Source organism: Oncorhynchus mykiss, chromosome 7, assembly GCF_057628025.1.
Source record: "Oncorhynchus mykiss isolate SJ-2025 chromosome 7, ASM5762802v1, whole genome shotgun sequence".
NCBI classification, from domain to species: domain Eukaryota; kingdom Metazoa; phylum Chordata; class Actinopteri; order Salmoniformes; family Salmonidae; genus Oncorhynchus; species Oncorhynchus mykiss.
The window spans coordinates 6,063,547-6,077,353 of NC_143028.1; the positions used below are offsets into that span (position 1 = coordinate 6,063,547).

Consider the following 13,807-nt stretch of genomic DNA (forward strand, 5'->3'; position numbering starts at 1 on the left):
CTCTATAGAGTAGTAATAGACTGGTCTGTATCATCTATAGTGTATTAATATACTGGTCTGTGTGTTACTAATATCCTCTATAGTGTAGTAATAGACTGGTTTGCATCCTCTATAGTGTAGTAATAGACTGGTCTGTATCCTCTATAGTGTAGTAATAGACTGGTCTGTATCCTCTATCGTGTAGTAATAGACTGGTCTGTATCCTCTATAGAGTAGTAAAAGACTGGTCTGTGTGTCACTAATATCCTCTATAGTGTAGTAATAGACTGGTCTGTATGTTACTAATATCCTCTATTGTGTAGTAATAGACTGGTCTGTGTGTTACTAATATCCTCTATAGTGTAGTAATAGACTGGTCTGCATCCTCTATAGTGTAGTAATAGACTGGTCTGTATCCTCTATAGTGTAGTAATAGCCTGGTCTGTATCCTCTATAGTGTAGTAATAGACTGGTCTGTATCCTCTATAGTGTAGTAATAGACTGGTCTGTATCCTCTATAGTGTAGTAATAGACTGGTCTGTATCCTCTATAGAGTAGTAAAAGACTGGTCTGTATCCTCTATAGATTAGTAATAGACTGGTCTGTGTGTCACTAATATCCTCTATAGTGTAGTAATAGACTGGTGTGTATGTTACTAATATCCTCTATATTGTAGTAATGTACTGGTCTGTATCCTCTATAGTGTAGTCATGGACTGGTCTGTATCCTCTATAGTGTAGTAATAGACGGGTCTGTATCCTCTATAGTGTAGTAATAGACTGGTCTGTATCCTCTATAGTGTAGTAATGGACTGGTCTGTATCCTCTATAGTGTATTAATAGACTGGTCTGTATCATCTCTAGTGTAGTAATAGACTGGTCCGTATCCTCTATAGTGTTGTCATAGACTGGTCTGTATCCTCTATAGTGTAGTAATAGACGGGTCTGTATCCTCTAAAGTGTAGTAATAGACTGGTCTGTATCCGCTATAGTGTAGTAATAGACTGGTCTGTGTGTTACTAATATCCTCTATTGTGTAGTAATAGACTGGTCTGTATCCTCTATAGTATAGCAATAGACTGGTCTGTATCCTCTATAGTGTAGTAATAGACTGGTCTGTATCATCTATAGTGTAGTAATAGACTGGTCTGTATCCTCTATAGTGTAGTAATAGACTGGTCTGTATCCTCTATAGAGTAGTAATAGACTGGTCTGTATCATCTATAGTGTAGTAATAGGCTGGTCCGTATCATCTATAGTGTAGTAATAGACTGGTCCTTATCCTCTGTAGTGTAGTAATAGACGGGTCTGTATCCTCTATAGTGTAGTAATGGACTTGTCTATATCCTCTATAGTGTAGTAATAGACTGGTCTGTGTGTTACTAATATCCTCTATAGTGTAGTAATAGACTGGTCTGCATCCTCTATAGTGTAGTAATAGACTGGTCTGTATCCTCTATAGTGTAGTAATATACTGGTCTGTATCATCTATAGTGTAGTAATAGACTGGTCTGTATCCTCTATAGTGTAGTAATAGACTGGTCTGTATCCTCTATAGAGTAGTAATAGACTGGTCTGTATCATCTATAGTGTAGTAATAGGCTGGTCCGTATCATCTATAGTGTAGTAATAGACTGGTCCTTATCCTCTGTAGTGTAGTAATAGACGGGTCTGTATCCTCTATAGTGTAGTAATAGACTTGTCTATATCCTCTATAGTGTAGTAATAGACTGGTCTGTATCCTCTATAGTGTTGTCATAGACTGGTCTGTATCCTCTATAGAGTAGTAATAGACTGGTCTGTATCATCTATAGTGTAGTAATAGACTGGTCTGTGTGTCACTAATATCCTCTATAGTGTAGTAATAGACTGGTTTGCATCCTCTATAGTGTAGTAATAGACTGGTCTGTATCCTCTATAGTGTAGTAATAGACTGGTCTGTATCCTCTATAGTGTAGTAATAGACTGGTCTGTATCCTCTATAGAGTAGTAAAAGACTGGTCTGTGTGTCACTAATATCCTCTATAGTGTAGTAATAGACTGGTCTGTATGTTACTAATATCCTCTATAGTGTAGTAATAGACTGGTCTGTGTGTTACTAATATCCTCTATAGTGTAGTAATAGACTGGTCTGCATCCTCTATAGTGTAGTAATAGACTGGTCTGTATCCTCTATAGTGTAGTTATAGCCTGGTCTGTATCCTTTATAGTGTAGTAATAGACTGGTCTGTATCCTCTATAGTGTAGTAATAGACTGGTCTGTATCCTCTATAGTGTAGTAATAGACTGGTCTGTATCCTCTATAGAGTAGTAAAAGACTGGTCTGTATCCTCTATAGAGTAGTAATAGACTGGTCTGTGTGTCACTAATATCCTCTATAGTGTAGTAATAGACTGGTCTGTATGTTACTAATATCCTCTATATTGTAGTAATGTACTGGTCTGTATCCTCTATAGTGTAGTAATAGACTGGTCTGTGTGTTACTAATATCCTCTATAGTGTAGTAATATACTGGTTTGCATCCTCTATAGTGTAGTAATAGACTGGTCTATATCCTCTATAGTGTAGTAATAGACTGGTCTGTATCCTCTATAGTGTAGTAATAGACTGGTCTGTATCCTCTATAGAGTAGTAAAAGACTGGTCTGTGTGTCACTAATATCCTCTATAGTGTAGTAATAGACTGGTCTGTATGTTACTAATATCCTCTATAGTGTAGTAATAGACTGGTCTGTGTGTTACTAATATCCTCTATAGTGTAGTAATAGACTGGTCTGCATCCTCTATAGTGTAGTAATAGACTGGTCTGTATCCTCTATAGTGTAGTTATAGCCTGGTCTGTATCCTTTATAGTGTAGTAATAGACTGGTCTGTATCCTCTATAGTGTAGTAATATACTGTTCTGTATCCTCTATAGTGTAGTAATAGACTGGTCTGTATCCTCTATAGAGTAGTAAAAGACTGGTCTGTATCCTCTATAGAGTAGTAATAGACTGGTCTGTGTGTCACTAATATCCTCTATAGTGTAGTAATAGACTGGTCTGTATGTTACTAATATCCTCTATATTGTAGTAATGTACTGGTCTGTATCCTCTATAGTGTAGTCATGGACTGGTCTGTATCCTCTATAGTGTAGTAATAGACTGGTCTGTATCCTCTATAGTGTAGTAATAGACTGGTCTGTGTGTTACTCCTGTAGATAATAAGGACTATGATGCCTATCTGTCATACACCAAAGTGGACCCGGACCAGTGGAGTCAGGAGACGCGTGAGGAAGAACGCTTCGCCCTGGAGATCCTACCCGACGTCCTGGAGAGGCATTATGGGTATAAACTGTTCATTCCAGACAGGGACTTGATCCCAACCGGAAGTAAGTTTTGTACCTTTTTGGTTTATTTCCTGTTTAATTCTGTTTCTAATGTTGTCATTGTGTTGTGTACATACCACGTGACACATTCTACCATCTTACTTTGCACTGTAAACATCTGACAAACGTTGATTTTGGAGTGAACTGTCACTTTAACCTGTTAATTACAACATAACAGCATGTGGCGTTCAGCCGCTGATTTTGAGTTGTCTGTGGTATAGCTGAAAATGTGTAATTAGTGGGTAATAATCAACTTTGTTATTATATTGCATTGATCCAGTCTTAATCATATCTTTATGATCGCTGTCTCACAACCAATTAAAGGGGACTTCTTTACTGCTTGTAATTCAGATTCACACTTGGCACCTGTGATAGGGCCATGATACTGGAGGATAATGCTTCTCTGATACTGTTCCATTATTCTCAGTTGGAATCCTTTTCTTTGTTTTTGCTCATTTGTGTCACATTCTTGTCTGTCACATTGTTCAGTTTCTGTCGATGTTACGATTACAGCCAGTTTGACTTAAATGTTTGTGTTGTCAGGGGGACTGTGTTAATAGGGGATACGTGGCACAAACCCAGGGCTAAAATACAGACCTTCTAAGGACTTTTGTTCTCCTCTAAGACCTCGTAAATCAATGGATTTGTCTCCAGGCAAATTAACAAAGCATTTTCTGATGCAAATAAAGCTATTTATTTCATTGAAATATATGCTATGTTGAAAGTTTGAGTATAAAGTAATCAATTGAAATAGTAGTCTTCATAGCCAATGAATTGTTTGAAACGCGTCTATTACAATGTAATACATAGTATGTAAACTGACAGACTCCTTTGGTCCTGATGCCACAACTCCCATATTAAACTAGGATAAAGGTGTTTTGGTGAGTTGAGAGAAACTAGGCACAGTTTATCTAAGTAAGTTATTTAAGTCCCCTGACTCTAACTTCCTCTGATGCCTTTCTGCAAGTCTACCTGATCACACCTTTTGAATGTTGAACTATTTATGTTTAGGTTTCACCAATGATCATTTCCAGGATGATTCAAGACTCCTTAGAGGTACTCTCATTCCCCCAGCCACTTACCACTGCTTGTGTCAGCAACTAACCACAACCAGCCACAACTACCCACAACCTGACACAACCAGCCACAACTAACCACAACCTGACACAACCAGCCACAATTAACCACAACCAGCCATAACTAACCACAACTAGCCACTCCCAGCCACAACTAACCACAACTAGCCACTCCCAGCCACAACTAACCACAACCAGCCACAACTAACCACAACCTGACACAACCAGCCACAATTAACCACAACCTGACACAACCTGACACAATTAACCACAACCTGACACAACCAGCCACAACTAACCACAACCTGACACAACCAGCCACAACCAGCCACACCCAGCCACAACCAGCCACACCCAGCCACAACCAGCCACACCCAGCCACAACCAGCCACAACCAGCCACACCCAGCCACAACCAGCCGCAACCAGCCACAACCAGCCACAACCAGCCACACCCAGCCACAACCAGCCACAACCAGCCACACCCAGCCACAACCAGCCACACCCAGCCACAACCAGCCACACCCAGCCACAACCAGCCACAACCAGCCACAACCAGCCACAACCAGCCACACCCAGCCACAACCAGCCGCAACCAGCCACACCCAGCCACAACCAGCCACAACAACCGTGCTACTCTAGAAAGACCATCAGAGAGGAAAGAGGCTTAGAGAGAGACAGACAGACAGAGAGAGACAGAGAGAGACGGAGAGAGGCAGAGACAGAGAAGCAGAGGGAAGCAGAGACAGACAGAGAAGCAGAGACAGACAGAGACAGAGAAGCAGAGAGAAGCAGAGACAGACAGAGAAGCAGAGACAGAGAAGCAGAGACAGAGAAGCAGAGACAGACAGAGACAGAGAAGCAGAGACAGACAGAGACAGAGAAGCAGAGACAGAGAAGCAGAGACAGAGAAGCAGAGACAGACAGAGACAGAGAAGCAGAGATAGAGAAGCAGAGACAGAGAAGCAGAGACAGAGAAGCAGAGACAGACAGAGACAGAGAAGCAGAGATAGAGAAGCAGAGACAGAGAAGCAGAGACAGACAGAGACAGAGAAGCAGACAGACAGAGAAGCAGAGAGAAGCAGAGACAGACAGAGACAGAGACAGAGAAGCAGAGACAGAGAAGCAGAGACAGAGAAGCAGAGACAGAGAGAAGCAGAGGAGCAGAGACAGAGAGAAAGAGACAGAGAAGCAGAGAGAGAGAGAGACATGGAGAAGCAGAGAGACACAGAGACAGAGACAGAGAAGCAGAGAGACACAGAGACAGAGACAGAGAAGCAGAGAGAGAGAGAGAGAAGCAGAGACAGACAGAGAAGAAGAGATAGATTGAGACAGAGAAGCAGAGAGAGACAGAGAAGCAGAGAGACACAGACACAGAGAAGCAGAGAGAGAGAGAAGCAGAGAGACCCAGAGACAGAGGCAGAGAGAGAGGGGCAGAGAAGCAGAGAGAGAGAGAGGCAGTGAAGCAGAGAGATAGAGAGGCAGAGAGAGAGAGAGAGAGAGGAAGAGAAGCAGAGAGATAGAGACAGAGAAGCAGAAAGAGAGATAGTAGAGGGTGCAAAGGGGTCTTGTGTTTGCCAGCGTTAAAGTCCAATTACGGAGAACATCCAGACTGACTTATCATAGTGAGGTGATGAGAGGGCTTTGTTCTCGATGCTCCTGCTAATCAGCCTGCTCTCTTGCTCTCCTCTATCCCCAGGGGCTCAGCTGAGCATAAGGCATAAAAGAGAAAAGCCCTTTTGAGTTTTAACCTGCCCAAGGGTTGGAGGGAGACAAGAAGAAGAGAGACGGAGGGCAAGGGAGATGTAGAGGGGTGCATAAGGAGATGGAGTGAGTGAGGGAGAAAGGGAGATGGAGTGAGTGAGAGGGAGGGAGTGAGTGAGGGAGAAAGGGAGATGGAGTGAGTGAGAGGGAGGGAGTGAGGGAGAAAGGGAGATGGAGTGAGTGAGAGGGAGTGAGGGAGATGGAGAGAGGGAGAGGGAGTGAGGGAGATGGAATGAGGGAGAGATAGGAAGAGGGAGAGTGAGAGAGAGAGCAAGAGAGCGTGAGAGATGGCCAGCCCTGTTGGCTCAGAGAGCAGCACCTCTCACAGTAGGGGCTCTTTGATTAGAAAGGGAAGCTTAGTTAATCCTGTCAACCTGTAGTGGAAAAGTCTTTGTTTCTGACAGGACCCCAGCAGCCTCACTAACAGCAGACTTTAGCAGCCTCTGCTCTTCTGGTTGTAGGGGACATGCACAATGGCTACATTTGGCTCGACGATTTGTACTGTTACAAATGAGGAACACTGTTTAGAAAGGGCAGCTTGTATAGTGTGTCTCCCTAAACACACACACAAACACATAGTAGACATGCACACACACACACACACACACACACACACACACACACACACACACACACACACACACACACACACACACACACACACACACACACCTACCCACAGATCAATTTCTCTCATATTGTTATCACTTTGAGTTATTGTGCCTCAGTAGGTCTCTAATAGCCATTATATCAGCAGTTTAGAACATACAGTTTAACAAGGCTATGGGGTCTGATAGGTCAATGTATTGTCTGATGTCAGTGTGTTTAACAAGGCTATGGGGTCCGATAGGTCAATGTATTGTCTGATGTCAGTGTGTTTAACAAGGCTATGGGGTCTGATAGGTCAATGTATTGTCTGATGTCAGTGTGTTTAACAAGGCTATGGGTCTGATAGGTCAATGTATTGTCTGATGTCAGTGTGTTTAACAAGGCTATGGGTCTGATAGGTCAATGTATTGTCTGATGTCAGTGTGTTTAACAAGGCTATGGGGTCTGATAGGTCAATGTATTGTCTGATGTCAGTGTGTTTTGTGTTTGTTGACTTCTCATTCTCTCTGTTTTTCTCAATATAGATTTTTTTTAATGTAAAATGCATGCTCTATATCATGTTATGATGCATTAGATGTATACACTTCTATTTAAATATCCTATTTAGCTAGTCAAACTCAATAAAAGACCATAGCAGGCAGCATCAACCAGTGGATGATAGACCATGTTTTACATACTATACACACAGACTAGAATATATATATATATATATATATATGATACATTTATATTATATACTATATATTTATTATTTCATACTGTAACTTCCTTCATATCATTCTTGCCTCTCTTTCTCTCTCGCTCTCCCCTCTCTATGTATCCCTCTCCTTCCCTCCCCTCTCTCTGTATCCCTCTCCTTCTCTCCCCTCTCTCTGTATCCCTCTCCTTCCCTCCCTTCTCTCTGTATCCCTCTCCTTCCCTCCCCTCTCTCTGTATCCCTCTCCTTCCCTCCCCTCTCTCTGTATCCCTCTCCTTCCTTCCCCTCTATCTGTATTCCTCTCCTTCCCTCCCCTCTCTCTGTATCCCTCTCCTTCTCTCCCCTCTCTCTGTATCCCTCTCCTTCCCTCCCCTCTCTCTGTATCCCTCTCCTTCCCTCCCCTCTCCCTCTGTATCTCTCTCCTTCCCTCCCCTCCCTCTGTATCCCTCTCCTTCCCTCCCCTCTCTCTCTGTATCCCTCTCCTTCCCTCCCCTCGCTCTGTATCCCTCTACTTCCCTCCCCTACTCTGTATCCCTCTCCTTCCCTCCCCTCTCTCTCTGTATCCCTCTCCTTCCCTCCCCTCTCTCTGTATCCCTCTTCAGCCTATATCGAGGACGTGGCGCGCTGTGTGGACCAATCCAAGCGCCTCATTATCATCATGACACCCAATTATGTGGTGCGGCGGGGTTGGAGCATCTTCGAGCTGGAGACCCGCCTCCGGAACATGCTGGTCACCGGGGAGATCAAGGTGATTCTGATTGAGTGTGCCGAGCTGCATGGCATCATGAACTACCAGGAAGTGGAAGCGCTCAAACACACCATCAAGATGCTGACCGTCATCAAGTGGCGTGGCCCCAAGAGCAACAAGCTCAGCTCCAACTTCTGGAAACACTTGCAGTACGAGATGCCCTTCAAGCACATGGAGCCCATCATCAACAATGAGCAGGTGCTGGACGTCAGCGAGCAGGGCCCTTTCGGCGAGCTCCAGACCGTCTCCGCCATCTCCATGGCAGCCGCCACCTCCACCGCCATGGCCACGGCGCACCCGGACTTGAGGAGCACCTTCCACAACTCCACTGTCAACTACCACACCCAGATGAGGCAGCAGAAACATTACTACCGCAGCTACGAGTACGACATGGCCCCCGGCGGCAGCCTGCCTCCCCTCTCCACCCTGGGTAACCAGCACACCTACTGCAACATCCCTATGACTCTGATCAATGGACAGAGGCCCCACGGCCAGGCCAGGACACCCAGAGAACAGAGCATCGAGGAGGCACACGCCAATAACGCCATGCTACCGCTGCTGCCACGCGAGACCAGTATATCCAGTGTCATCTGGTGACAGCACCAGGCTGGCATAGCGACAGATGGGATGTATTGTATGTAGAGGGAGAAGTAGCTGGCAGAGTGTGTGGTGGTGGTGGCGGTGGAGGGGGTGTTGCTACGGAGACCGTTAGTGGACTAGAGACGGCTGCTGTGGAATTTGCACCAGGATTCACAGGGGGAAATCACCAACACAGGACACAAGTCATTCCGTCAGACTCAGACCACATTTGTTTGACAAGGACTAAGGAGGATTTGGCGTGAAAAGGAGAACCCGTTTGGTTTGAAATGCCTGTACACACAGACACCAACGCCGATGTTCATTTACCCAGAAACTCAAGGAATACAGGGTCTTGTACATATATTTTATATTTCTTTATAGCGTCAGTATTTTTCTCTTGTTTTTCTTTGACCTTTCATTCACCAGTTTTTATCATCAAATTTCTACGTCTGTTTTGATTTATGGTTTGAATTTGTTTGTATTTGGGTATGAAAGTGAAACGATGGTCTGTGAGGTCTGTTGGCTGAACTGTTGTAATTTTGATCTGGACTTGTAGTGGTACTGGTGGTTTGAACTCTATGTTTTTGAACAGTTATGGCATTGTAGCGGGAAAGTTTTGATGTTTCATTCGAAAGAAACTGTCATTTTTTTGTTGTCCTGGTTACATAGATGGAATCTTCTTTTATTTGGGACTCTTATTAAACAAAACTAGATTATGCAACAGATGAAGAGGCCTGGGAGTATGCAAGATATGAATAGATGAACCGACCCATCAGGACACTATAGAGACTGGTGCTAGACTTGGTGTGCAAGTGTTGCAGCTCTCGCAAACATAGTGACATGCTCTTTTGAAAAGACAGCCTTTCTGTTCAGCTTAACAGAGACATATATCACCTAAAAACAACTATGTGTATTATTTTATGAGAAAGTATATTTTTGTAACAAAAATATTTGCTTGGAAGTACATACGTATTCACATGTCATCCCACTAATGACAGAAATAGAGTAACATGCATTCTGTTTTCTACATTATTTTGCTATGCAGTTCCCTAATTGCATAGCAGACAAAGTGGATGTTTGAGTCCTTCACTAAATGTCTTATCTTAGTGGAAAGATGAAAAAATATAAAATAATTTGAGATGTTTTCATCAAGTCCCAATATCATTGTTGGGGGGGGGGGGGGGGGTATATTTGTCTTTCGAAGACTTTTCCATAACAGAGGAGTGTGCATAGTAACTAGATGTTTTCAACCTATGATATATGTCAATGTATTTAAAAAGAAGAAACACTGTTCACACTCGAAACCATTCATCAAAGCAGATTTGTGAGAAGTATCTTCATTACCCCACCGCACATGAATACCAGATAACCTCGACGTAGTGCCTCCCTGATTTCTATGGAGAAGGACAGCAGCCATTTTGAAAAGACGACACACTGAACACAGTTGACTTCCAAGACATGTTCAGAGTGTTGTTGTCATATGTTCCTAGAAGAAGAAGTGTCTAGCATACCATGTGACAGTCTGTCAAACGGACCAAAATACAGGAGCAAATCATGGAGTTCCACAAAAGAGAAATGTATCTCCACACATAGTGACAAATAAATGCACATCCATTTTGATTCCTCTGAAATTCAACTTAAACCCCTTCAAATATCCAATGGTCCGTAGTGGTACGGGAAAAGGCAAGATTATCCTCATTATTCTTCAAGCAAGTGAGACCAAAGCTAAAATTGTGCTTGTGAAGAAAAAAGATCTGAAATCCACACCACATGATCCACATTAGGGCTTGTTTTAGGGCTGGTTTTAGGGCTGGTTTTAGGGCTGGTTTTAGGGCTTGTTTTAGGGCTTTACCAAGTTTTTTGGTTAGTTTCAGATTGGCCAACATATGATGTCATGAAGTCCAGTTAAGCAACAATAAGAACTACTCAAAGACCCCAACGTTGTTTTTTACCAGGACTTGATAAAGCCTGGTTGGGAGGCGCTTTAGTGGGGAGATTAGGCCTGTGTTGGGTCGGTCCTGACACAACGCATGTCCCTATAACGTTGCCGTGGTTACACTGATGTAAACCGTCTCCAAGGGAACCTCAGAAAGAAAGAAAGTGAGAGACTGTGCTCTCATACAATCCACAATCATTTCATACATAGTTCTTGTGAGGCCCTATGAAGTAAGATGCGATCATTTACGGGATCCGACACGGGTGTTCTGTAATATCTGATATCGTAACATTGTTTTATTGATACTTCATAGTGCTAGCAGCTTCTAAACAGAAACAGTGAGGCAGTGTATTCAGTCCCTTGTAGTGCCACACATTATGCACAGTATTAACCTATAGACAATGAGTCTGTAAGAGATGTCTATGTCCCCCTCGGTCTGCAAAAATGATTGCTTTTTCAATTTCCCTTTGGTTTAACTTTTCAAAGTCTTGGTCTTTTTCTTCAATGTACTGTACTCAGTTGGCTGCTTGGTATATCACTGAGAGCAACGTCAATTTCCAACTGTCATACCTGCCCGACCCAACAGAAAACACAGTAATGTTTGATACATTCAAGACAGAGCTCCTTTAAGGTGTGGATTTCATGTATTCTATGACATTGTGTATATAAATCAAAAATGATAATAAAATGAAGACAATCTAGCCACATTCATAAAAAAATAAGTTTGCATTTTCAGAGTGAGTGGCAAACTTGTTTTATGAACCTTTCTGGTAATCATAATAATGATATTAATGATGATCATAATTAATAATATATAGCACAGAATTATTCCAGGCACTTTCACAATTTTGAGACAAAATTACGGTTCTGTTGTCTCTCCTGTTTCTGATTCATTTCGTTTTTTATTATGTACTTGCAATGTTAATTAAAGAGATACTATTATTATTAATAATAAAAACACATTTAATAATTGTTCTTTAGACCTCTCTACTTGCATCTTGACATCAACAGTCTTGTTATGATGGGACACCAAATCAAATGCTGATTGCAATTGTAGATTTTCATTTAAAGTAAATTTCACTTTTAAAAGTTAATATTCTGTTAACTCATATCTAAATAATGTTGTTGCCTCGTATACTTTTTGTGGCCTAAGCATAAATTGGATGGGGGGAAAAGCACTTAAAAAACCTCTCCTCAAACTTGTATCTCAAATAGTTTAAAAACCGCTTGCTATTTCCTCATAGAGCATGATGTAATCTCCCTGAGGAAGAGCTGGCCAATCAGCGGTCTAGAGGAGGGTGAGCGGGCCAATCAGAGTTCTACTTACATGAATATGTTTAATGACCGATATATACCCACACCATTCTACCATTCTGTTGTTGGGGTACACAGCACAAAAAAACAGCTTTTTAACATATTAAATTAAAACATTTTGTAAGGAAAACTATTTAATTCTGGGTCATATTTAATAGAAATGTGGAAACACTGGGCACTTAATGAATCACTTATGATGTAGTTATGATGTAGTTCCTCTCCCATTACACATTAATAACCATATTACAATGTCCTAACTCACATAATAAGATTTCATATTGATTGCATAAGCTTCTGCTAAATTCCTACTCCACTCTTTGGTGTTGAGGTATGTTGGGAAACTGTATGTTGCAGGAAAACACTGTAATCCTGAACCCCGGATAGATCCAACCGTCACTGCAATGTTGCCCCCCCATCCAGGCCACTATACTGGACTGCAGCAGCAGCTAAGCTTGTGATCATGTCTGTACATCACACATACACACACATATACACACACACAGACACACACTCAAATATTGTAATTATGGATGTGTCAGTGTTCACAGGCCTTCAGACTGTACGACTTCAATCTCCCAACGTCTGCCGTTGATGAATTTCTTTCCAACTCTTTCTTTCCCCTCCTTGCCCCTTTCGACTTCACCCTTTCCCAGTCCCCTCCCACTCACAAGGCAGGCAATACACTTGACCTCGTCTTTACTAGAGGCTGTTGACCTACTAATCTCCCAGCAACCCCCCTCCAGGTCTCTGATCACTGCTTTGTTTTCCTTTTCTGTCTCCCTCTCCCTCTCCTCTAACCCTAGCCACTCAGCCCCTACCCAGTCAGGCTTCAAGACGGGTCACTCAACCGAGACTACTCTTCCCTGTGTCACGGAGGCTATTCGCTCTGCCAAAGCTGACTCTGTCCTCTGTTCTCATCCTCCTAGATCTATCCGCTGCCTTCGACACCGTGAACCATCAGATCCTCCTCTCCACCTGTTCAAGGCTGGGCGTCTCTGCACACTCTTGGATTGTATCCTACCTGGCAGGCTGCTCCTACCAGGTGACGTGGAGAGGATCGGTCTGCACAACATAATCTCACTACTGGTGTCCCCCAGGGCTCAGTTCTAGGTCCTCTCCTCTTCTCTCTACACTAAGTCACTCGGCTCCGTCATATCCTCACATGGTCTCTCCTATCATTGCTATACTTTTCTCCTTCCCCCATTCTGACACCCAGGTGGCAAAACGCATCTCTGCGTGCCAGGCAGATATCTCAGCTTGGGTGTCGGCCCACCACCTCAAGCTCAACCTCGACAGGACGGAGCTGCTCTTCCTCCCGGGGAAGACCTGTCCGCTCCAAGACCTCTCCGTCACAGTTCACAACTCCACGGTGTCCCCCTCCCAGAGTGCAAAGAACCTTGGCATGACCCTGGACAATACCCTGTTGTTCTCCTGCAGGTTCATGCTCTACAACATCCGTAGAGTACGACCCTACCTCACACAGGAAGTGACACGGGTCCTGATCCAGGCACTTGTCATCTCCCGTCTGTACTACTGTGACTCGCTGTTGGCTGTGCTCCCCACTTGTGCCATCAAACCCCTGCAACTTATCCAGAACGTTGCAGCCCGCCCAGTGTTCAACCCTCCCAAATTATCCCATGTCATCTCGCTACTCTGCACACTCCTCTCGCATCCACTACAAGACCATGGTACTTGCCTACGGAGCAGCAAGAGGAACTGTTCCTCCCCCCCCCCCCCCCCC

General features: G+C 43.4%; 1 protein-coding gene across 2 annotated transcripts in view; it reads left to right on the plus strand.

The window, feature by feature from the left end:
* The window catches only part of LOC110495463 (interleukin-1 receptor accessory protein-like 1), a 400,086-nt gene extending 388,364 nt beyond the window's left edge, over positions 1-11,722 (plus strand). Inside the window, exons 10-12 of one of the 2 annotated variants that reach the window (XM_036982526.2) lie at positions 3,177-3,347; positions 4,356-4,400; positions 8,092-11,722. In XM_036982526.2, the coding sequence (XP_036838421.2) occupies positions 3,177-3,347; positions 4,356-4,400; positions 8,092-8,834 (959 nt within the window). In that variant the 3' untranslated portion in view covers positions 8,835-11,722. The remainder of the gene's footprint in view (positions 1-3,176; positions 3,348-4,355; positions 4,401-8,091) is intronic. The other variant, XM_036982528.2, reaches the window with a different exon arrangement.
* The last annotated feature ends 2,085 nt before the right edge of the window (positions 11,723-13,807 follow it).